Raw genomic sequence first — 22,893 nt, 5'->3', positions numbered from 1 at the left:
TCTGAAGTTCTGGGGTTACAGGCAGGTACCCATTGCTCCCAATTTGTGCCATGCTGGGGTATTGAACTAAGGGCTTTGTGCATGCAGGGCAAGTACCCTACCAACTGAGCCACATCTCCAGCTTTTATTTATTGTTCTTGTCTTTTTCTTTTGGGTGCCAGGGGTGGAGCAGAAGGCCTCATGCATGCTAGGCAAGCACTCTGTCACTAAACGCCCCCAGCCCAAGGTGTTGTTGCCTTTTAACTGTCCTGGTCCCTCCAGTGCTCACTCTGGTATCCCCTCCCAGCCCTCAAGTCTCTGCATCGCCCATCACATCGGGGCACATTGTTCCCATGGTCCCTTGCCTCTTCCCTCTGTCTCACTCCCTAGACTCTCCCTTCCGTGAGGGCAGCAGGGTCCGCAGCTCCTCACTGCAGCTCTGGCACCTACCCAGGCTACACAGCACACAGACCACTTAGGACTTTTGGAACATTCTAATGGAGTTATAGCAGTGAAGCGTGCACAGAGATGCAGAAAGAGAATTGTTCGTTCTCTGTCATGAACAAGGTGCTGTTCCCTTGCTGGGCCTCGGTTTCCCTCACTGTCAAATGAGACTAAGGAGAGAAAACGTTTTCTTGAGGTCTGTTTGACTCTGAATGATGACTTGGGAAAGGGACAAGGGACAGAACACCGCATGACAGGCTGAAGAAGCCACCTGCCAGGAATCTGTCAATGTCGCCACTGGCCTGGAAAAAAAATAAAACAAAATAACCACGGCACACAGGCCAGGGCCTGTGTGCCGACACTCCCATCCCAGCCCAGTGACAGGGCCTGAAAGGTGTGTAGCAGCTGCCTCCCCGGGTGTCCCAGGGTTTGTTGCCTTAACCCAGCTCACCAAGCAGGTAAAAAATTCCAGACATGTTCTCTGCTGACAGCTAATTGTGTCCTTTATTAATGAGCCTGGTTTTCTTGGGCAGGGGTAGGAGGGAGGTTAGCCCCGGCCCAGGGCTCCCTCAGGTGGGGCCAGGACCAGATTTCTGGATCCAATAGCAGAGAGACCACTGCAGGAGGTGACCCAGAGAGAGCCCTCCAGCTGGAGAGGGGAGGGAGCCTCCTTAGGACCCCCCAACCACAGCAGGGGTGACAGAGCCAATGGAGTGATGTAGGGACTTTGGAATCTGGTGACCCAGGGTCTGGATCTCAGTGTGGCCACTGAGGTGCGGTGAGCCACGCAGAAGACATTGACAGCTTGCCCAGTCTGACACCAGGCCTGGGACACCGGGCCCCATCTCCATGACCTATTCCACCACATGTCAGTGTAGCAGCCAGATGTGCCTGGGGGCTTGGGGCTGGCCCTGCCAGATGTGTCAAGCTTTCTGGATGCATCTGGCTTCCCCTTGGGCACATGATGATTATTATTTAACACTAACATTCCAGCAGCCGGTGAGTTCCAGCACTGGGCGGCACCAGTCTGGAGAGGCTTGTCACACAGAGTCTCTGGCTGGGGGGTGAGGGGACACCCAATTCTTCCTTTCCTCGGAAGGATGTAGGTAGTGTGTGGCATTAACTCAATGATAGGAGAAGAAGGGCTTGAAGCAGGCAGGCAGATCAGCATGTGCAAAGGCCCTGAGGCTGGAGGAATGCTGTGGGAAGTGAGTCCATTGAGGAAGAGGGGACCTTCTGGGTTATTGATTTTTTTTTTTTAAATACTCCAAGTGAGGTGGGAGTTTGGGAGGTTCTTGAACAGAGCCTCCTGAACTGTTTCCTGTTCTTTGGGCTCTTTATCCCCTCCACAGCAGGCACCCCACCTCCCCGCAGCCTCACCCATACCCCACATAGCCCCACCCCTACTCCCATCTATAGTCCTGCACCTACCCCTACCCACAACCTCATACCCACCCCCACCTACAACCTCACCCTTACCCCCACCCATAGCCCCACCCCTACTCCCACCTACAGCCCCACGCCTTCCCCCTACCCACCCCCACCCCTACCACAGCATGGAGAGCTGCCAGCAGCTCCTAAAAGCAAAGTAGGAAGAGGACAAGGACAAAAGCCAGAAGCGTTGTCCGGAGGCTGCCGGCATGGTCCTGTGCCTCCTCTGTCTCTCTTTTTCTTCACAGTAACTTACTATGTGGTCTTAGGTAGCTTCCTAGCCCTGTCTGTGTGGTAGAGCCTATAGTCATTAAACAAGGTAGGTACTTAGACAGCAGATCCTAAAAGCTCTGTGAATTTGATTTCCCTAGACCCCCTCCTGCCTCTCCAGCATCACCTACCTCCCAAGGGCCTTGAACTTCATGCTTCAGCAACCCTGCACTATTCCGAGTTCCCGGCACGCACCACGCCGTTTCCCACCTGCATGCCTCTGCACTGCTGAGCCCTCAGCCTGCAAAGCCCTCTCCCACCAGCAGCTTCCATGTAAGCAGACCTCTAGCTTGAAGGACACCTCTTCCGGGGCATCCACTTCCCTGATGCTCCTGGGCACTTTCCCACACCACCGGCCCATGATGGAAGGAAGTGGATGCAGGGTTAGAGCTGCCTTCCAGTCCAGCTGCGGCACAAACTAGCCAGATGTCCAGCCTCTGCTTCCTCATCTGTGGACATCTCTCTCACTCTGAGGGCCAAGGTGGAGATGTAGTGGCATCCTAAGCCCTGCCCTGAGCCACCCCCACCCGGGAGCTGCTAGGACCCAGATCAGTCTCATTACAGAAGAAAGGCACAGAATGGCGATCCTGATGGCTAGTATAGTCCCAGATCCCTGGCACAGCTCCAGCTCTGCCCCCTCCCAGAGCCCTGCCGCCCAGGGGCTGGGAGTGTTGTCCAGCCCTCCTGTCCACGCCTCCCTCCTCCATGAGGGCCTGGTCAGCCTCTGCTCCAGAGCCTGCAGCAACCACAACCACACAGCCCTTAGAAATGTCCTTAATTGCTTCAGTGCAGGGAGTCACCCTGCAGGCAGATAATTAAAAAGTTCAGAGCTTGATTAATTGAGAGGAAATTGGAGGAATGGGGCTGCCTGCTGGGTGGGTAGGAGCTCTGGCCTCTTGGTGGGGAGCTGGGATACCTTGAAGGGAGGCAGGCTGTCAGGGACTGGGGGGGCCTGACACAGCGTCCAGGGAACTGGAGAGACTGAGCTGACAAAGGTCGCCAGTCACCTTTGCATGCTCTGGGACTCCATGTCTAGCTTTCTCAAACTGTGAACTCTGTCCCTGCATGCCACCACAGAAGACCAGGGAAGAGCACTACAGGTGACATGAGTCATCAGACTTGGGGCCAGTCACTTAGGGAGCCGTCACAGAGTTCTGATTCTGTGCCGGATGGCTCAAGGGCTTCCCTCAGGAGGCTGGGCAGGGCAAGAAGGTGGGATTCTCAGTGAGCCATTGGCCACGGGTATGGGAGGGGATTTGGGGGAATCCAGAGTAGATCAAAGATTAAAGACCCTAGTCCACAAGTAAGCTAGCTAGCCTTAAGCATAAGCTCTACTTTCCAGGGCTATACTCACCTCTCGGGCCCTTGGCTACATGTGATGTTTCACAGGACACTGCCTTTCCTCAGTACCTCACTTCTAAAATGGGGACACTGATAGCCAGGCCTGGTGGTCTAGACCTGTAATCCCAGTTACTTAGGAGGTTGTGGCAGAAAGATTATAAATTCTCTGGCTATAGAGTGAGTCTTAAAAGAAAAAAAGAAAAATAAGACCAGGGATGTAGATCAGTGGTAGAGTGCTTGTTTGCCTAATGTGTGCAGGCCTCTGGGCTTAAACCCCAGTTTTGCAAAAGAATAAAGTGGGGATGTCACCCCCTTGTGTACAGGACAGTGATGAGCCAAGTGTGGCTGGAGAAGTTCCTGCCCAGCTCCCAGGTATAGCTGGGCCCACAAGGATGTCACGGCAACTGTCTCTCCACCTGCCGAGAGCTTCAGTGTGGCTTCACAATAGTGTTGGAGGACCCGATTGGGCATCCTGCCTGATGTGGCCCAGGAGACTGACTGCTAGTTAATCTGGGTGGTAAAAGCAGGAAACAGTAGAATACAAAAGACCCGATGCCCAAGGCTGGCTGGAGCCCTTATGCTCAGCTCAGCCACGGGGACTCCGCCAGCCCCTCCCTGACACAGGCACGGCACCAGACCCTGGCAGCGTGGGGATCGGCTTTCTCACAGCACAGAAGGAAAGGACAGAGCTTGTGTTGTCTGCAGCCAGAGTTAACGGCCAGAGGGCCAGAGGGGTGTGCTTGCCAGGCACACCACTAAAGAAGTGGCCTGGCTCCTGAAGATCATCCGCCACCGGACTCTGTTCTCAGAACTCTTACCTAGGCACATTCCTTTCCTCACCTGGAACCCGGAACTTCCCAAGACAGTCAGGGGAGCCGCTGCTTTGCAGACCCCAGAATCTACCCCCGTTTTCTTCTGCTGAGTCAGGTAGAGAAGCTGGCTGAAGGAAGGCGTGGAGCACCCCAGTCTGGTGTCCGAGTCTGGCCCTTTTGTCTCAGTGTTGGAGTTGAGGTAGATGTCTGTAGCCCAGTCTGAACGTCTAAGTCAGGGGCTGTGTCTGCTGCTCTGTCTCCATGCCTGGCATAGGAGGCAATGAATGGCCAGCCAGTGTGTGCAAATGGGTGGTCATCGACCCCGAATCTGATGCCACAACCAGAAACACTGTTTTAAGAAACTTTTCTCGGCACAAAATTATTTAGAGCACTGTGTTGAATGCCCTTCAGGTGATGTGTGTAAGGTGTGTGTGAACATGAATGAATTCATGTTCAGACTTGGGTCTCAAGAGCTCATTGCGTTTATGCAAATATTCTACAGCCTGCCATCTGAAACACTTCTGAGCCTAACTATTTCCAGCAAGGGTGGTTCTACCTCAGTGACGGAAGCAAGCGCTGTTTTGTGCTTAGCACGGGGCCAGCACCATTTCAAGGCCTGTACTACTAACTCATTTAATTTTTAAAAAATATTTATTATGCATACAGTGTTCTGCCTGCATCCCTGCAGGCTGGAAGAGGGCACCAGATTTCATTAAAGATGGTTGTGAGCCATCATGTGGTTGCTGGGAATTGAACTCAGGACCTCTGGAAGAACAGCCAGTGTTCTTAACCTCTGAGCCACCTCTCCAGCCCTGACTCATTTAATTTTACCAACACATTCAAGTACCATATTATCATTATCCTCACTGCACTCTTGTGAAACTAAGGCTCAAAGAGGTCAGGTCCTTTGCCTGAGGTCACACAGTTAATGAGGGGTAGGACCAGACCAGCATCAACTCGGCAGTCCATGCCCAGATTCCGACTCATCAGAGCTCTGCTCAGGGAGGGGAGTGACAGGTAGGATGTGGGGGGAGGGGAGACCTTTTACAGTATCACCCAGAGCCTTCTGTCCAGAGTACTCCCAGAATGAAAAAACTCTAAGCACCCCCCCCACACACACAACCCACCAGCACATCAGGCCTGACTAAGCAGTTGACTCCAAATGGCATCAGTCATCTTTGGGACTAAACCAGCATCCCCCTGAAGAAGGGGACAGAGTGGTAGGCCAGCTACCAAGGATCACTTGGTGCCAATTAGCAGACCCACCATGCCAGGCCCAGATGGAGCCCTGCCTTGATCGGCTTGGGCCTTACTTGGTCAATTATCACCTATCCCTGGAGCCCAGGGGGCAGGCAGGGAGAAAATCTGTTTCCTTGCAATCCCCTTCCCGTCTCCGGCTGGCTGCCATCCGCTCGCCTGGCTAAGCACTCTGGGCATCTGCAGAAGGCAGGAGCAGACTGCCTAGACTGATGTCCTGGGCTGGAGGGCAAAGCTCTGCGTCTGTCCTGCTGGGTGGCTGTCCTCAGTAAGATGGTCTCCAACCCTGGCACTCGACACTTGACCTTGTGATCGTTTCCCTAACCGGTGGTATTTTGAGTAACATGGATTCAGAATTACTCAAACTAGAGTTCTAACCCCAGCCCTGCCGTTTTCTGATCTTCTAGCTGTGTGACCTTAAGGTGGCCAGCCACCGCTTTGAACCTCGGTTTCCTTTTCTTTTTTAAGTGTGTGTGTGTGTGTGTGTGTGTGTGTGTGTGTGTGTGTGTGTTGCTGTGTTGCTGTGTTGCTGCCAGGGCACACATGTGGGGAGGTCAGAGAACAACCTGCTAGGATTAGTTCTATTTTTCTCATGTGGGTCCCAGGAATCAAACTCGGGTTGCCCCCTTGGTGGCTCACCCACAGAGCTATCTCGCCGGCCCCCAGTTTCCTTTTCTCTAAACTCCAAGTGGTGACCTTACCACCACTGGTATACGATGCCATGACTCACGTGAGGGAATTCGGGCCACGCAGGGCTGAGCACTGGCTTGGCCCCTAGAAGGCTCTGGACAGTGGCACTTCTGCTCTTAGAGCTTGCTGGAGGCTTCGAGTCCCCAGAGTCACAAAGAACAGGGCCCCGAGTTCAGGGACTTTTCGTATCTCATCCCATCTGACATCTGGGAGCTGCTCATCCTCCTATGGGATCCACGGGCACACCTGCTGTGCGTGAGATGCTGCTCAGCCCTACCCCATCTGCCACTCACCAGCCAGAAGACCATGGCACCTCATCCAGTGGGACTGGCCCAGGGAGATTATAAGAGACAGCCGTGCGCTTCTTAATAGCGCAGTGGCCCTGGTCTCAGGCCAGTCACCTGGAGTTGGCTCTCGTGGAAGCACACACAGTACAGGAACACAAATGTGAGTCCGGCTGCTCACTTGCTAACCAGCTGGTTGGTTTAGCAACCATCACTGGGGGCAGAACAGGTCTGTGCTGGCTGCTAGGCAGAGATGGGGGAAGGAGATACAGAGAGATGCCCTGAGGAGAAAGGAGCAGGCTCTTCAGGCAGGCTACCAGAGTACCTGTGATGGGATGAGAAGTGGCCTGCAGAGCTAAAATGTCTGATGGGGTCAGGGGTGGAGATGCGGATCGGTTGGTAGCGTGTTTGCCTGGGCACTAAGCCCCAGGTTTGATCCCTAGCACCGAATAAGTCAGGTGTGGTGCCACCTGCCTATAATCCTGTCACTCAGGGGGTGGGTACAGGATTAAGAAGTTCAAGGTCATCTCCAGCTACACAGTGAGTTCAAAGTCTAGACTACAGGAAAAACAAAAACAAATGTCTAGGGGGACTGTGAGCTCTCCTGGCTGGCTTCAGACTTGGGAATTTGGGGACTCAGGCCTTTGAATTTAAGAACCAGTCACTGTAGCAGACAGGCCCAGAAAACAGAAAGAGAAGTGGCAAGCTTGAGTCCGTCTGCACACCGAAGTGGTCTGATGGGTCATGAAGATGCCGATGGTCCGATATCCCATCCCCACCCACCCCCATCCCCATCCCCGCTTCTCTGTCCCGGTGAGGATGCATTTATGCATTTCTCCATTCAACCAACCACTCCCCCTGGGGTCCCACTGGGGCTGGGAGCTTTTGTAGCATCTCCAGCATGGGCCAGGGGTGACACACATGTGGACCTGCAAGCCCCCGGGCTGCTTGCTGAGGCTGGCACAAACTGAAGGTCACTAAAGGGAAAGAGAGCCCAAGGCAGAGGCCAGCGCAGCTTTGGCAGTTTAACAGTAGTCTAGCTGGCCCTTCTAAGGCGGTGGGTAACCTTTGGGTAAATTAGACCCGGCACCAGGCAGAGGGTACAGCCTGGCAGAGGCCTAGAAGTGAAACCCGCTTGTGGAGCCACGGGCCTGGAGCCCTGTGGAGGCTGGGGTGGTAGGAAGTAGCCAGGAGACACGTGGAGCTGACTCCTTGGGCCTCATCTATTCTGAGTTAAACAGCATTTAGCAGCTGAGCTGCTGTCCAGCATTGACTGGAGGTCTGGCAGGGACAAAGGTTGGACAGGGAGGCCCCTGGGTAGTGGGCACTAGGCACTGTTCAGGTTCAGATGCTTGTTCTGCACTCAGGCCTCGTCTTCCTGAACCCCTGCATGTGGAAACCAAGGGTTAGGGATTGGGAGCCAGCCCAGACCTCTCTTGGGGATCAGGGAAGAAGTGGGACTATGAGTCTCAAGAGCCTTGTCTGTCTACTTCTCTCTTGGCCTCAGTTTCCCCAAATGCCAACAGAAGCCTCGAGCTACTATTCTTCCCACTGTTCTGTTCATCCATCTCGGCGACAGGCGAGACCTCCCGGGTAAACAGCCCAGCCAGGCACATGGATTCATAAGAAAGCCATGAAGGCAGGCACTCAGGGAGACTTCATGGAGTAGGTACCGTGGGCTCAGTGACCAAGGGAGGGCAGTCCAGGTGGCAAGAGCACCACATGTGAGGGAGTGTGAAGGGACACAGGGTGGGCATCCAGGCAGGAGAGATGGGCAGAAGACAGCATGCAGATAGCATGAAGTCTATGGACCCTGAAGGTCTTGGCTTCCTGAGGTGGTACTTGAGACAGCATCTGCACAGGGACGCATTCAGCACATGCCTCAGAGTTCACCTGCTCAGAGGGGCCCATCCAGGGGTTTTAGTGCACTCACGAGGCCATGCAAACGCCGCCACATCAATTTCAGGATATTCTCATCGCCCCCAAAGTAAGTCTGTTACCCATTAGCGGTTATTTCCCACTCTCCCCTATCCCCTGCCCTTGGCAGCCACACATCGACTTCCTGTCTCTTCAGATGCGGCTCTCCTGCGCCTATGTCCTATAAATGGAATCGTACTTTTGTGACTGGCTTCTTTGAGAGAGCACAATGTTTTCAAGGTTCCCCGGTGGGAGCCCGTACCCAGGCTTCGTTCCTTTTTGCAGCCAAATAATATTCCATTGTCTGCCGCTGCTTCTCTTTTGGTCACATGGAACAACTTGTATTTGAGAGAGCTGGCTGAGGAGGTTGGGCAGGAGGAGGCCAGATGGTCCTGCGAGGCCAAGGAGTGGGTGGGAAGAACTTTCTTGATGCCTGCAGGGGCGGGAGCCGGCCAAGAAGAGGCAGGCGTGGGACCCTGCTGCGGAGGGAAGACCTGGTAATTGAGTGGCTGTAGGGGGTGGGAGGGGAGGGGGTGCGGCCAGGGAAGGGGGTGCTTCTGGTCACGGGGTGGAGAGTGAAGCGACCTCCCAGGCTGAAGAGGAGCAGGCTTTGAGGAAGGTTCTGGGACTGAGAGTGGTTGGTGGGGAGGTGACTGGGGAACCGGCTAGGGTCAGGCTGGCCTGGGACACGGCAGCCCAGCACAGCAGCTGGGAAGGTGGTCCAGATGGAAGGGCTGGCATGGCACAGAGGGGAGAGAGCAGCCACCTGCCAAGCAGCCGGGAACTGGCCAGCAGATGGAGCAGGCACCGAGCGCCGTACACGCTCCGATGAAAGCCGGGAGGAGTCCAAGCTTGGGGTCAAATCCTCTGGTGTCTTTAGGATAGTTCTAGACCCTCCCACAAGCCCCGTGCTCCCCTGTGCAGAGAAGGACACAAACCCTGAGAGGCTAGCCCTGGGCTGGTGCCAGTCTGTAGCTGGTATGGCTGCACACCCCAGGATCCTTGGGCCATGCCGAGATGGTAGCCCACTATTTTGGTCCACAGCAGCGAGGACTGGTGAATTCGAGAAGGTGTTAGTCCACAAAGCCAGAGCTGCAGGGGTGCCCAGACGGTGCCCAGAGTAGCAATTGTTGATCTACCCACTCTCCACCAACACGTGGGGACTGTGGATAAAAAAGGAAGTCACTCTGGACTCTTAAGGTGGGGAGGGAACAGAGGAGGCCTCTGCCAAAGCCCCATCCTGGGACAGTGCCTTCCCGTCTCATGCTTCAGTTGCCCTGCCTGGATGCGAGAGGGGCAGGGTGACTGTCAGCTCGGCCTCAGTAAGCTTCCCGGGATGGGAATGGCCAGATTCTTAGGACAGAGCTAACTCTCCAGGGGACTCGGAACTGCTGCTGTATGCAGGTTGGTACCGTGGGACCCTCCTTGGTGCTGTCACTTAAACCTGGCTGTTTGTGATGAGGTCCTGTCTAAGCGCTTGTGTCCCCACAGAGCCAGGGTGGCCACCGATGCAAACCTCTATCCTAGAAGCAGGCAGGAGAGGCGGGCCAGAGAGGGGCTGTGTCCCAGTGTCTGTAGGCGTTATGCTGAGCTTGGTACTGAGCACAACCCCTTCCCCGCCCTGTACCAGGTGCTCTGTCCCTGTGCCTTCATAGGCACATGGTGTGGCAGGAAATCTTTTCACCAGTAAGGATACTTCAACTCAAAGAGGTCAATTCACTCATCCAAGGCCACTCAGCAGCTTGATTTTGAACGAGGTCATTGTGTCTATGCCAAGATTGCTCCCGCCCCTTTGTACAGAAGTGAACCAGCAGAGTGTTCTCCAAGGCGCTGAGTGCTGTTGCCCTGTTTCGTGAACACACCTGAGCTGGTTCGGTCACTGGTCATGCTGCACACCCAGGTGGATATGGGATTCGCCAGGCAGCCTGCTTCCTAAACCGTGTTCACTGCCATCCCAACTTCTTAGTCTCTAAAGTTCTCTTTCCACTGAAGCAGGCAGCATTTATACAGCACTTACTGAATACCCACTCATAGGCTAGGCAGAGGTCAAGCAACGGTCATTAAGGTGTGGCTTCTGGGGCAGCTGAGAAGATGGCCAGGAAACCCTGTACATGGGTCATCATGGCAGGAGGGTAAAGCCTTGGAATTCAGGTTTTGTTTCAAGCCCCAGGAAAGGCGGGATCTCTGACCTGGAGGCTCAGCTGGCGGCAGATGAATCGCTAAGACTTAGGACTTGAAAAGTACAACACCCAGGGCTAGAAAGACGAAGTAGGACAATTTATGTTAGCTGTCTCTATACAAGAAATGGATGTTCAGAGAGGTGCAGTCACTTGCTAAAAAGTCACACAGCACCCAGGCATGGAATAGATGTCTTCCAGATGAGGATCCCTGGCCTGTAGGTGAACTAGCAGCATTTCATCCCAGGGAGTTTTTCCTCTGAAGTTCTTTCTCATTCACCCCCTCACTTAGAGACTGAGAGAGACAGAGCCCAGCCAGCAACCTTTGGATTCCCTTCCCAGGACAGCAGGAACGGGTGGGTGGATTTGAACCCACTCTCACTCCTGTGGCTGCCAGCACTGGAACCTAACCCATGCATGCCCTGGCTGCAAGGCAGCTTGCTCCCAAAGAGCAGGAGACTGACTACACCACTTCGGCGTGAGTGTGGACACTGCCCCCTCAGGCTGAACCCGGTACCGCAAACCCCTTTTATTTCAACACGTTGGCCAAACTCTACATAATGCCTAGCCTGGCATGGGCTTGTATCGGGCATCCTAGGTGCATGTGCATCATAGAGGGGTTAAACCTCTCACCTAAAGCAACACAAGGGACTCAGACTCAGGTCTCTGTGACTCCAACAGTATCTCAGCATGTACCAAATCACATACAATGCTGACTGACTGCCCAGGACTCCGTCCGTCCATAACAAAATCATGTCTATGATCTAGAGCCCTATTACCTAGTTACAGGATAGTTAGCAGCTAGCCAGGTTAAGAATGTAGACTCTGCCAAGCCCCTCCAGGCTGAGGCACCGGTGGGCCAGGACAGTGAGGGGAGATTGCTGAGGGTGCTGAATCCACAGACAACTTCAGAGACAACAGGTTCCCTCTGGAAACCCTGGGCCAGAGCCAGACCGACAAGCTGGACCTGAGACCCCGGAACTTCAGGAGCCGCGTCCCCAGGATCACGGCACGGGTCCCTCCTCATGCCGCATGCTCTGTTCATCTCCCCTGGCCTCTTTGGTGACCCTCCCTGTGTTCTCTCCCAGGTTGTCCATCAGGAACCTTCAAGGCCAACCAGGGGGATGAGGCCTGTACCCACTGTCCCATCAACAGCCGGACCACCTCCGAGGGCGCCACCAACTGTGTATGCCGCAACGGTTACTACAGGGCTGACCTGGACCCCTTAGACATGCCTTGTACAAGTACGTTCTCTCCCACCCCACCCCCTCCCCAGTCCACTCACAGGAAGGCTCAGCGCAGCAGCCGAGTGCCTGGCGAAGGGAACGGAAAGCCGGTCCTGGGTTGGCACTACACGTTGGCATCTGGCCTCCACCCCCTTCCCCTCAGTCACGTGGAGGATAAAGCCAAGGTCTTGACTCACAGGAGGCTAGGAGGAGGCTTGGCAGAAGAGTAGGCTGACTCCTGCGACAGAGGCTGCAGCTGCAGCCTGAACCTCAGGTCAAAGGTCAAAGTTGTTCTGTCCCCTGCATCAGCCAGGGGTGACAGTCACAGAGCTGACCCCAGTGGCTTAGACCGCACAGACCTATTCTGTCATGTGAAAGGGACTCCAGGGGCTCAGAAAGGTGAACTCAGGATGGCCTCTGGGGCATCTGGCTTTTCCCCCTAAGGTCATTTCTAGCATGGCTGCTGAAGCTCCAGGAGTCACACACACACACACACACACACACACACACACACACACACACACACACACACACGCACGTGTGCACACACATGTGCATGTGTGTGCAGCAGCAAAAAGAAGAAAGAGACTTGACTTTGCCGTCTATCTCCGTCTTAAGACACAGCTCTAGGGAGATTGGAGTGATGGCTCAGTGGGTAAGGGCACTTGCTCTGCAAGCATGAAGACCTGGGTTCAAATCCCTTGCACCCATGTAAAAGGCAGGCACTCGGGGTGGAGAATGGCTGATCCCAGGATCTAGCTGGCCAGGCAGCCTAGTGGAATAGTGAGCTTCCAGTTCAGTGGGAGACCCTGCCTCAAAACAAGGTTGAGAATGACAGAGGAAGATATTTAATGCTCTTGCTCCAACCTCCACATGGGCACACACGTCCATGTACTCATGTGCATGCAACACATATACAGTCACATGCACACACACATACACATACTTACATGTCTGCACACATACACTCACATGCATGCACACATCCACACACATAAGATACACTGCTCAACAACTTCTGCCCTTGGTCAGTGGCCGGTATGCAGTCACAAAGGCTGGGAAGTGTAATCTTTCAGATACACAAATTACCACCCTCAGTAAACAGTTATAAAGGGAAAGCCAGCAAGAGGGCCCCGTGAGTGGAGGGGCTTGCCCCGAAAGCGTGATGACCTGATTCAATCAGCAGAACTCACATAGAGATGGAAGGGTAGAAGCAGCTCCACAAAGTCGTCCTCTGACCTCTACTCACTGAAGCACATATGCAACACACAGGAAGGAAGAGAGGATGGGAGGGAGAGAAGGTGATAGCCTGTTTGATCATCCCAAACAAGAAAACACTGTCTCCAGGATCAAATACTGAAGAGGCTGGAGCCTGGAGGAAAGCAGATGCTGATTCTCAGCAGGATAACATATTCTAGAAGCCTCTTTGGGCCAATGGAAAGACTTGGAGGAAGCCTTTTAGGGGGCGAGGGCTGGGGGAGGCAGTGGGCATGGATGGAGACAGTACCCACCGCCTCCACTGACCCGCCTGTCCCCTCCGTAGCCATCCCCTCGGCGCCCCAGGCTGTGATCTCTAGCGTCAACGAGACGTCCCTCATGCTGGAGTGGACCCCACCCCGAGACTCGGGGGGCCGTGAGGATCTTGTCTACAACATCATCTGCAAGAGCTGTGGCTCCGGCCGGGGCGCCTGCACCCGCTGTGGGGACAACGTACAGTACGCGCCCCGCCAGCTGGGCCTGACCGAGCCACGCATCTACATCAGTGACCTGCTGGCACACACGCAGTACACCTTCGAGATCCAGGCTGTAAATGGCGTCACCGACCAGAGCCCCTTCTCACCCCAGTTCGCCTCTGTGAACATCACCACCAACCAAGCAGGTGAGCCCCGTGGGTACAGGGGGAAGGGACTGTCACCCTGTGCTATGCAGTACCCTGCTGGTCTTAAGGTGATAACTGAGGCAGTTTCTCTTCAGAGACTATTCATGCACTAAGATGGTGGTGTCCATCCATCATCCTAGTACTAAGAAGACTCAAGAAGGAGGATTGTGAATTTGAGGCTAGCCTGTGCTACATAGCAAGATCCTGTCTCCAGAAATCAACAGCTAGGCTGGGGGTGTAGCTCAGTGGTAGATCACTTGCCTAGTATGTGCAGGACATAGATTTGCTTCTTGACACTTAAAAAAAAAAAGTTTTGCCTGTGCTTCAACACTCTCAAGGGGACAAAGTGACCCTCTGCATTGGGGTGTATAATAACGGCTGCCTTTTGTGGTGCATGTGTTACAAGAAGACCTGGCATGTGGTGGATTAAGAGATGCAAGAATGTTTCCCTCTTGAAGGAGAGTTGAGTGATGCAGACCGTGGGCGTCCGATCCCCGGGACTCTCGAGGATCTGAATGTCTCCCCGCTCGGCCCAAGCTGAGTCAGGAAAGAGAGAGGAGCCCCAGAGCATGGAGATGCTTGATCCAGATAGCTGAGAGTGGCTGGGCCTGGTTGGGTGGCCTCATGTGTTTACTGAAAGTGAGATGTCATCTCTGCGGCCTCTGAGGGACTTCCAGCAGGTTCCATTGGTGTTTCCTAAGGCACACCTAGCCCCCTCTAGCCTAACCCCAGGACAGGTTTGCTCCTAGAAGTGTCTCTCCCGGAATTCCTCTCTGACAATAGTCTTTGTGGCTCTATGAATCTCTTCCATGGTCCACCTTGCTTCCCTTCAGGTGAAAAGGTACCAAGCAACACAGTCCTAGCAACAGCCCCTGATCCCCCTTCAGCCGCCCCCCCCAACTAACAAGTCTAAGCTCCATGGAACAACCAAGGTGATTATGGCACCATGGAGTAAGCAGTGTGTGTCCCTGGTGTATTCACTCAGCAACTTTTGCTGAATAATGAATTCTTCCCCACAGAGCTACAAGCTACAGGGGAGAAGGAAGCCACTCTTCAGCTTACCTTTCATGGGAAATTACAGGGATCCTGGAATCAGAGGTTCAGGGCAGGCCAGGAAGGCTTCCTGGAGGAGGTAGGTTGTTGCAACTGTAGTTTGCAGAATTAAGGGAATCCAGGACAGAGATGAAGGGGACCTCAAGGAAGAAAGGGGACCCACTGCATCCCTAGGCACCCTGATGACAGTCGGAGAGGTCAGGTCTCAAGCCAGGAGGAATGACTGAGACTAAGGGACTTCAGTGCTAGAGTATGACTGTGGGTCTGATGTTCTGTGTCTGAACATGTGGCCCTGCCATTCCATGTGTTTTGATAACTATGTTTTAAAGATATACGCCTGGGGTCTGTAACTTATTTGCGTGAGCTGTTGTGAGCATGTGTATGTCCAGCCCTGGGGAATGGAGAAGACCTATATTTGACTATAAATGTGGCTCTACTGTCTGTTTTTGTGTCTGAGAAGGAATATAGCTTCTCATGGGACTGTGAGATGTAACTGGCTGAAAGTGTGAGGGGGGGTGTATTAGTCAGCTACTGAGATGGTAATGCTAAGTAACAAATGTACCCCCAAATCCAGTTGTTTAGAACAGTGAACTGCTATAAGAACATAGAGCTACCCTTAGATTGGGGTCCAGAGGGGCAAGACACCTTACAGAACCTCAGAAGATACCCAACAGCCCATGGGGCCCAATGGTGAGTCTCTTCATCTTGAGAAAACTCAGCTGGAGCCCTGGCAACAGCAATGGGAAGGAGCCATGCTTCTCCACTGGGAGAAGGCAGAAAGGAAATTTCTAGAGTTCTTCCGGGGCTCTGGGGGCCTCCCCAGCACCTACTGGGTGCCCAGGGTAAGGGGAGAGCTGTTGCTAAGAGCCTCGGTGCTTAGCTGCAAAGGGTGGGGCCTGGGCTGCTGAGAAGGGTCTCTCCTGTCTAAAACTGGACATGCTCAGAGAAGGGGGTGCAGGGGAGGCGTTTCTGGAAGGAGGGGCTGGGGGAGCCCTCAGGATTGAAAAACAGAAGGAGGGGCTGGGGGAATGACTCAGTAGGTAAATCACTAACTGTAGGCACAAGGACCTGAGTCCAGTCTCCAGAACTGACATAAACACTAAGTGCAGTGGTTCAAGCTTCTAATCCCAGTGCTAGGGAGGCAGAGACAGGAGGATCCCCGGAGTCCACTGGACAGCAAGTCTAGACCAGTGAGAGACCTGTCTCGGGCGGACAGTACCTGACGAACGACCCAAGGTTAACTTCTGGCCTCCACACATGCACTCACATGAAGGCACACATACACAGGAGGACCTGGTTTTCCATCCTGGCTTTGGCATTTGTTTGCGTATGTCCTTAGTGTAATGGTCAGCTATCACTGCAGTGACGCCGTGTAACAAAACCACCTCAGGGCTCAGTAGACAAGAGTAGCATTTGTGTTCTCTCTCACTTGGGACCCTGTGGGTCGCTGGCTCCCCTTGTGGGGCCTACTGGGCTAAGCAGGCATCTATGGTGTAGGCTTTCTCTCCAGGCTCTTCTGTGACTCAGCACCCTCCTCAGGCTCATTTCTCTCCAGGTGAAGGGTGGGCGTGTGGCAGGAGCCACACGGCATTCCTCAGCAGTCACAGCAAGTCCACGGCCAAGGCCAGCACCAAGGGGGTGGGAGGTGTGTTTGCCTTCAGAGAGTGGGCCCTGCTGTTGCTGGGCAAAAACCAGAGACTCAGCCTTCTGTTGCACCCATGAAGTCACTTCCTCACTTGGGTCTCGGTTTCCCCAAATAAACTGTGCACTGGCAGGACCAGACAGGAGATTTTCGGAACACAGGTTCCTGGTCTGCATCCAGGCCTCCTGAGGAAGAGCCTGGGAGTGGCATCTGCTGTTTACTGAGGGACTCAACTCTGAGAAACTTGAGTCCAGCGGAGCCCGAGTCCCTTTGCACCCTGGGCCTTACTCCCTTTCCCACTTTTCTCCATTCCAAGTGCTCTGAAAAGCCCCTCATCTCACAGCCCAGTCAGGAGCTGGGCAGCCACATACAGCCCTCCCTCACACGTTACCAGTGAGTAGGCTAAGTGTGTGTGTGTGGGGGGGGGGGTCGGCGGCAAACACAAGAGCGGTCCCACCACTAAGCGGCTCAGCTCTTGATTTGAGCCTGGGACCTCTGGGACCCCTGGCACCCTTGGCCTCTGAGTCCAGCCCAGAGCAAACGGTTCTGCCTGTAAGGATGTCCACCGTAGGTACAGGGTAGAACGTAGATACATAGCCTGTATCACAGCGGCCTGGGATGAGACCCAGGAACGCCCACCAGTGCAGACTACTGCTTTCCCAGGGGAGAGGCTTCCTGCAGGAAGCATTTGAGCTGGGCTAGGAAGACTGGAGGGGTGGGATGGGCAGAGAGCAGTGTCTCTAGGGAGAAAAGTGCAGGAGGTCGTGGACAGAGGGTTCCCCTGTTCCTCCTAAACACGAGGTCCTCCTGCCGCAGGGCCTTTGCACTTGTGGCTTCTTCCTGCCTTCAGACCTGAGCTCAACTCTCTGATGGTCTTGACTCAGACACCTCTTCCCAGCCCAGTGCCAGGGCTTCGCATTCCTGCAGCTAAAATTGAGTTTTATGTCTCTGATCACTATGCGTCTGTCTGTCTGTCTGCATCACCATTACCGCCCACGTGCAGTGGTCTGCTTTTCCTCACAGAGGCTGTCCCAGCACCCAGAAGGGGACAACCCACAGGGAGCAGTCCAGAAACATTCAGATGGTTCAGCGAAGCATGCAAGGGGGAGGGATGGGGTGTGTGTGCAAGGGGGAGGGATGGGGTGTGTGTGCAAGGGGGAGGGATGGGGGTGTGTGTGCAAGGGGGAGGGATGGGGTGTGTGTGCAAGGGGGAGGGATGGGGGGGTGTGCAAGGGGGAAGGATGGGGGTGTTGTGCAAGGGGGAGGGATGGGGTGTGTGTGCAAGGGGGAGGGATGGGGTGTGTGTGCAAGGGGGAGGGATGGGGGTGTGTGTGCAAGGGGGAGGGATGGGTGTGTGTGCAAGGGGGAGGGATGGGGGTGTGTGTGCAAGGGGGAGGGATGGGGGTGTGTGTGCAAGGGGGAGGGATGGGGTGTGTGTGCAAGGGGATGGGATAAGGGGTGTGTGTGTGTGCAAGGGGATGGGATGGTGTGTGTGTGTGTGTGTGTGTGTGTGTGTGTGTGTGTGTGTGTGTGTGTGTATGCAAGAGGATGGGATTGGGGGGGGGGTGTGCAGGGGATAGGGGGTTGGCAACGCTGGAGACTGCAGAGAAACAAGGCAGGGACCAATGCATCAGGTGGTGGGGTTTGGACAGACCCTAAAATTCAATTTATAAATACCTAGTTCACTGCCTTAAAAGGAAAAAGCCTTTCATTTGGGCAAGCACTGGGCTGCACTCACTGTCCCCTGGCACCCACCTTCTGACTTCATAAAGCCGTCACGCTCCTCCGCCCACTCTCTGCCTCTGTGGAGTGCCTTCTGCCCAGTCACGAGTGGCACTCGGGGACTGAGGAGAGAGGCTGGCTGGGTTTCCAGGGCTTGCACCAGAAGAAATGCCAAGCCGTATGCCCATCTAGGAATGAAAGACCCCAGGACTGGGCCCAGCCGTCAGAGCCCTTGGCCTCTGCCACATGGCCATCCTGCCCTTTCACACAAGAACACACACGAGCAGAGAAACCAGAGGACAAGGCAGGCAGCTTCTTGAAGAGGTGGCATTTATGTGGGCATTCAAATGACGAGTTGTCCCCAGCCAATAGCTTTGGCCTAGCCAGTAAGTTCACATGTGCTCACTCTTCCCCATGGGCTTCCTTCCTAATGGGGCTAAGGTGGGGAGTTCAGCCACTGTCCCCAGTGCCACCCAGGATGCATGACATCGGCAGGTACTCAAAACCCAGAGGTCCCTTGCATCAGCATGATGCCCAGTGAACTTGTTTAGCACATGCGGATGCTCGGCGGGCCCTCATCCTTGAGTCTCACAGAGTCACAAGGCCCTTTGGTACTTTGATAGGAGCTGTTCACTGAGTTAAGAATTTGCCCACAGCCGTCATGGCAGGAGGCAGCGGGATCATCAGGGCCAGGGCTGGCAGGGCACCTGCAGATATGAGGCAGGTGACTCCCTTGGCTGTCCCTCCTGTGTCCAGGGAGGTGACTGCAGCTTTCACGGTCACAAGTGCTGGACAACAGACTGATCCATTGGAGGCGTGCCCTGTCCTCCCAGCCTAGCTGGTCACGTGGGAGAAAGGAGAGCAACTTGTGTTTTCTGAGCTGAGGTCCCATCTGTAAGGAAGACCTCACTTCTCTGGCCTTAGTTCCCTTGCCTGCGAAATGGGCTTTTGCCGCGGCAAATAGAGGGATAAGCAATAGTGTGGCACCATGCCAGATCACCCAGGCTTAGCAAGTGCCAGGTGCACACAGTAGGACCTCACAGTTTTGAGGCTATGCAGATCTCTGTAGCTAAGCAGGGACATGCGATTTGCTGCTGGGGCTGTGGGGTCTGAGTTTTTATCTTTATTTTTGCACCTCATAAATGCCAGGTTTGCACTCTGCCACCAAGCTATATACCTTTTCCCTTTTTATTTTGAAGTGGGGTCTCACTAAATTGCCCAGGCTGGACTTCAACTCACTCTGTACCCCCAGGTAGACCTTGAATTTGAGATCCCCCTGCCTCAGCTTCCTGAGTAGTTAGGGTTCTAGCCCCTGGAGCACCAGGCCTGGCTTCCAGCCTTTGTCTATTGAAACAGTGTTCTGGTTATTTCAGGCATGGCCCAGTTTCCTTCAGCTGTGAGCCACCCTGAGCCACTGAGGCCCCTTCAAGTCCTTGCCTAGAACCTATGATAGCTCTCAGTCACCCACAGGATGCCTAGTTTTTCAGCCTCACACATTTTGGGGCATCCCACTGGGAAAGCACCACTCTTTAAGTTGGGTCTCAATGTGGGTAATACAGGAAAATCTCCCATCTTAAGGGCCTTCTTTTTTTTTTTTTGAATATTTTTTTAAACTTTATTTTATGTGCATTCGTGTGAGGGTGTCAGATCCCCTGGAACTGGAATTACACAGATAGTTGTGAGCTGCCATGTGGGTGCTGGGAATTGAACCCGGGTCCTCTGGAAGAGCAGCCAGTACTCTTAACCGCTGGGCCATCTCTCCAGCCCCCTTAAGGCCCTTCTTGACACATGAGGGACCGTATTCCCCAGGATAGAGGTGTAGACATCTTTTGGGGTCATGGGCCTGCTCATCACAGTAGGTCACCAGGGTCATGTTGAAATACCCCACATCACAGGGGCAGGGTCATATTGAAATACCCCACATCACAGGGGCCCCAGCTCATCTCATGCACATCTTTTGCTGTACAAAGGGAAACTGAGGCCCAGAGAGATTCCTAAGTGGCTTCTCAGGATCCCACGGGGGTCCTTAGCATAGCAGGTCCCCGGCACCCTGCCCAGGTCTGTGTCCATGATACCATGCCACGTGGCTCCCTCGACGAAAGACTTTGAACTCTCAAAGCCCCTTCTCATCCCCGAATTCCTCTGATCCTCATGCCCTGCTGGGTCTGGGCACACAATGCCTTCTGCTCTGGAACTGATATGAACTTGTCTTCACCCTCTTCTCTCCCTGGGAGGCTGAGAGGATCAGAGAGCTCGAGGCAGGGGCCTGGGGGAAGAGGAGAGAGAGGGCGAGGGAGACCGCATCCTGTGCTCTGATCCTTCGGAGCTGGGAAAGCGTCGCTGACTGAAGGTGCCATTGAAGATGGGTTCACTGCATAATCCAGGAGGGACGTAGGGCAGGCCGGACGGCAAAGCTGGTGAGGGAAGGGAAGCCACATGCAGCGAGTCTGCCAGCCTCTGGGCAGCCCATGGCAGCCTTGGTCCTGATGGAGGCGTGCTTGTGCTTGCTGTCCATCTGCTCCAGGGCTCCCTGTCTGGCAGTGAGGGCCGTTGGTCAGTCCTGCAGTGGCTCCAGCTGCTGCGCGTTGCTAAGCCCCTAGCACAGTGTTTCTCAACCTGTGGGTCGCGGCCCCATTGTGGTTGCCTAGGACCAAAGATAGATATTTACAATATGATTCATAACAGGAGCAAAATTACAGTTATGAAGTAGCAATGAAATGATTTTAGGGCCGCGGGGGTCACCACAACATGAACTGTGTTAAAAGGGTCACAGAATTAGGAAGGCTGAGAACCCCTGCTCTAGCCGATTGTCTTGGGTACAGACCCCTGACAGACACAGGGAACCGAGACAGCAGCCAGGTAGATGCACACAGGGGGCCTTTGAAGTCATGTTTGCCTGTATCCCGTTGGCCAAAGGACGTCACCCAGCCAGTCCCAGAACCAGCGAGAGGAAACCTGAAAAGTGACAGACAGAGGGTAGAGTCATGAGTGATACAACCAGTCCGCGTGGTGGCTCGGACAGGGTGGAGGTGTCCTTTCTCTGATTTGTAAAGAATACTGGAAAATAGGAAATATGGAGTCATCAGAGGCCCAGACTCCTCAACACATCTTCTTATCCTCATGGGCCAAACTAGCTGCAGTCTCTCCCGACATCACATTCATGTCCCAGACACTAAGAAAATGTGAATTAGAAGGAGACTCCTTTCTTTGTGAAGTGACCTCCTTCAGGCTTTATATAATAGTTCAGCTTATATCTACTGGCAAGCACACATGGTCATTCAGGCTAGTAGGGAGGTTGAGGAAATGTAGTCTTTTAATTGGGCACAGTGTACTTAGCTAAGAACTCGAATTTTGTTCATGTCAGAAAGTATGAGTGAGTATTGGGAAGGCAGCAGGAAGTGCTAAGGGAAAGGAGCCTGGGTGGAGGGGGGGATGATTTGCCTGAAGCCAGCCTTCCCTCCCTCCCTCTCCCCTCCCTCCCTCCCCCCCTCTCTCCCTCCCTCCCTCCTCCCCTCCCTCCCTCACTCCTACTAATAAGTATTGTCGAAACACCCACTCGGAGCCACACGCTGTCTCAGGTAAAGGATTGAAAGTGTCTCAGACGGAGAAGAAAGACAGGCATGGTGTCTCTGAACAGGTGACATCTGAGTGGAGACCTGACTGGAGAGGAGGGCCACTGACCTCTGGAAGGCGGAAGGGAAGAGGTTTCCAGGCAGAAAAGCAGGAGCCAAGACCCAGCTGAGAAGGACCTCAGTGTATTTGGGAACTTTAAGGGACAGAGTGGGTGGTGCTGGGAAAGAGAAGATGGGGGGGGGTGCCAGACAAGGCCTCCGTGGCAGGTGGGATAGCTGTGTGGCCATCCATGGGAGCAAGGGCAGTAGATGGTTCTGGGGTGGAGCCTTGGACCGCCCGTGTGTGGCTGCCGCTCCCCTGGTGCCTTAGCTCACCGGTTCTTCTCACCTGGTCATGAATTCCTTCACCCTCAGCACTTTGAGATACTGAGTCACAGGAAGTGAGGGGTGGTGTGACCACCTAGCCCCGGCCAGTCAGCGTTCCTGCCTCCTTCTGTGACTTACGCTGGCATCTAGGACTAAAAGCTGGCCCCCCATTTCGTCTGTGGGGACCACCTTGTAGTAAATATCTCCTCATCCACCCTCAGAAATCCCTCATCAGCTCCATCATGCCTCAGGGAAGAAACATAACTCACAGAGAGGATTCAGCTGGCCTAAGCCCCTGTCAGGGATGGCTTTCCCCACTCTCCGCAGGTCCTGCTAGAGGCCAGCAGCCCCCTGGCCACCTGCTGCAGGGGAGCAGGCTGGACGGCCCCCCCCACCCCCTCAAACCACAGGCCTCTTCTGTGTTCTGCCCCCTGGGGCTCCATCTCCTGGCAAGGGTCACAGGGCACCGCTGACCCCAGAGCCTGTTGGCGTGCCCGGCTGATAATTGAAAATACCAGAATTCCCTGATGTCCAACTTCCAGGGTAACCTGACCCAGGGTGGGCGCGGCAGCGGGAGGGGCCCGGACAGCTTCCAGCCTGTCCTTTTCTCACTGCTAATCCCTGGATTCCGAGAGAGGGGCCAGCCCCCCGGCCTGCCTTGATCATCTTCCGGGCAGATGCCGCCTCCTCACCATGCCTGGGTCATGCGGCTTAGGGGCTCAGAGCCCAGAATCTGCCTGAAACCCAAGCCTGCCGCGGCCCAGACCCCTCAAGCCCGTGGGACCCACCGTGCCTGGAGGGGGGCAGATTGGCTGTGAGACGACAGCCTGG

The 22,893-nt window shown here is 54.5% G+C and overlaps 1 protein-coding gene across 6 annotated transcripts in view; it reads left to right on the top strand.

Annotated features, from left to right (window-relative positions):
• Positions 1-22,893, top strand: part of Ephb2 (EPH receptor B2) — a 186,784-nt gene that overhangs the window by 131,551 nt on the left and 32,340 nt on the right. For all 6 annotated transcript variants that reach the window (XM_076565441.1, XM_076565442.1, XM_076565440.1 and 3 more), the window contains 2 exons: positions 11,691-11,846; positions 13,372-13,707. In XM_076565441.1, the coding sequence (XP_076421556.1) occupies positions 11,691-11,846; positions 13,372-13,707 (492 nt within the window). The remainder of the gene's footprint in view (positions 1-11,690; positions 11,847-13,371; positions 13,708-22,893) is intronic.

Source organism: Peromyscus maniculatus, chromosome 2 (genome assembly GCF_049852395.1).
Source record: "Peromyscus maniculatus bairdii isolate BWxNUB_F1_BW_parent chromosome 2, HU_Pman_BW_mat_3.1, whole genome shotgun sequence".
NCBI classification, from domain to species: Eukaryota; Metazoa; Chordata; class Mammalia; order Rodentia; family Cricetidae; genus Peromyscus; species Peromyscus maniculatus.
This window is presented reverse-complemented; position numbering and strand designations above follow the sequence as displayed.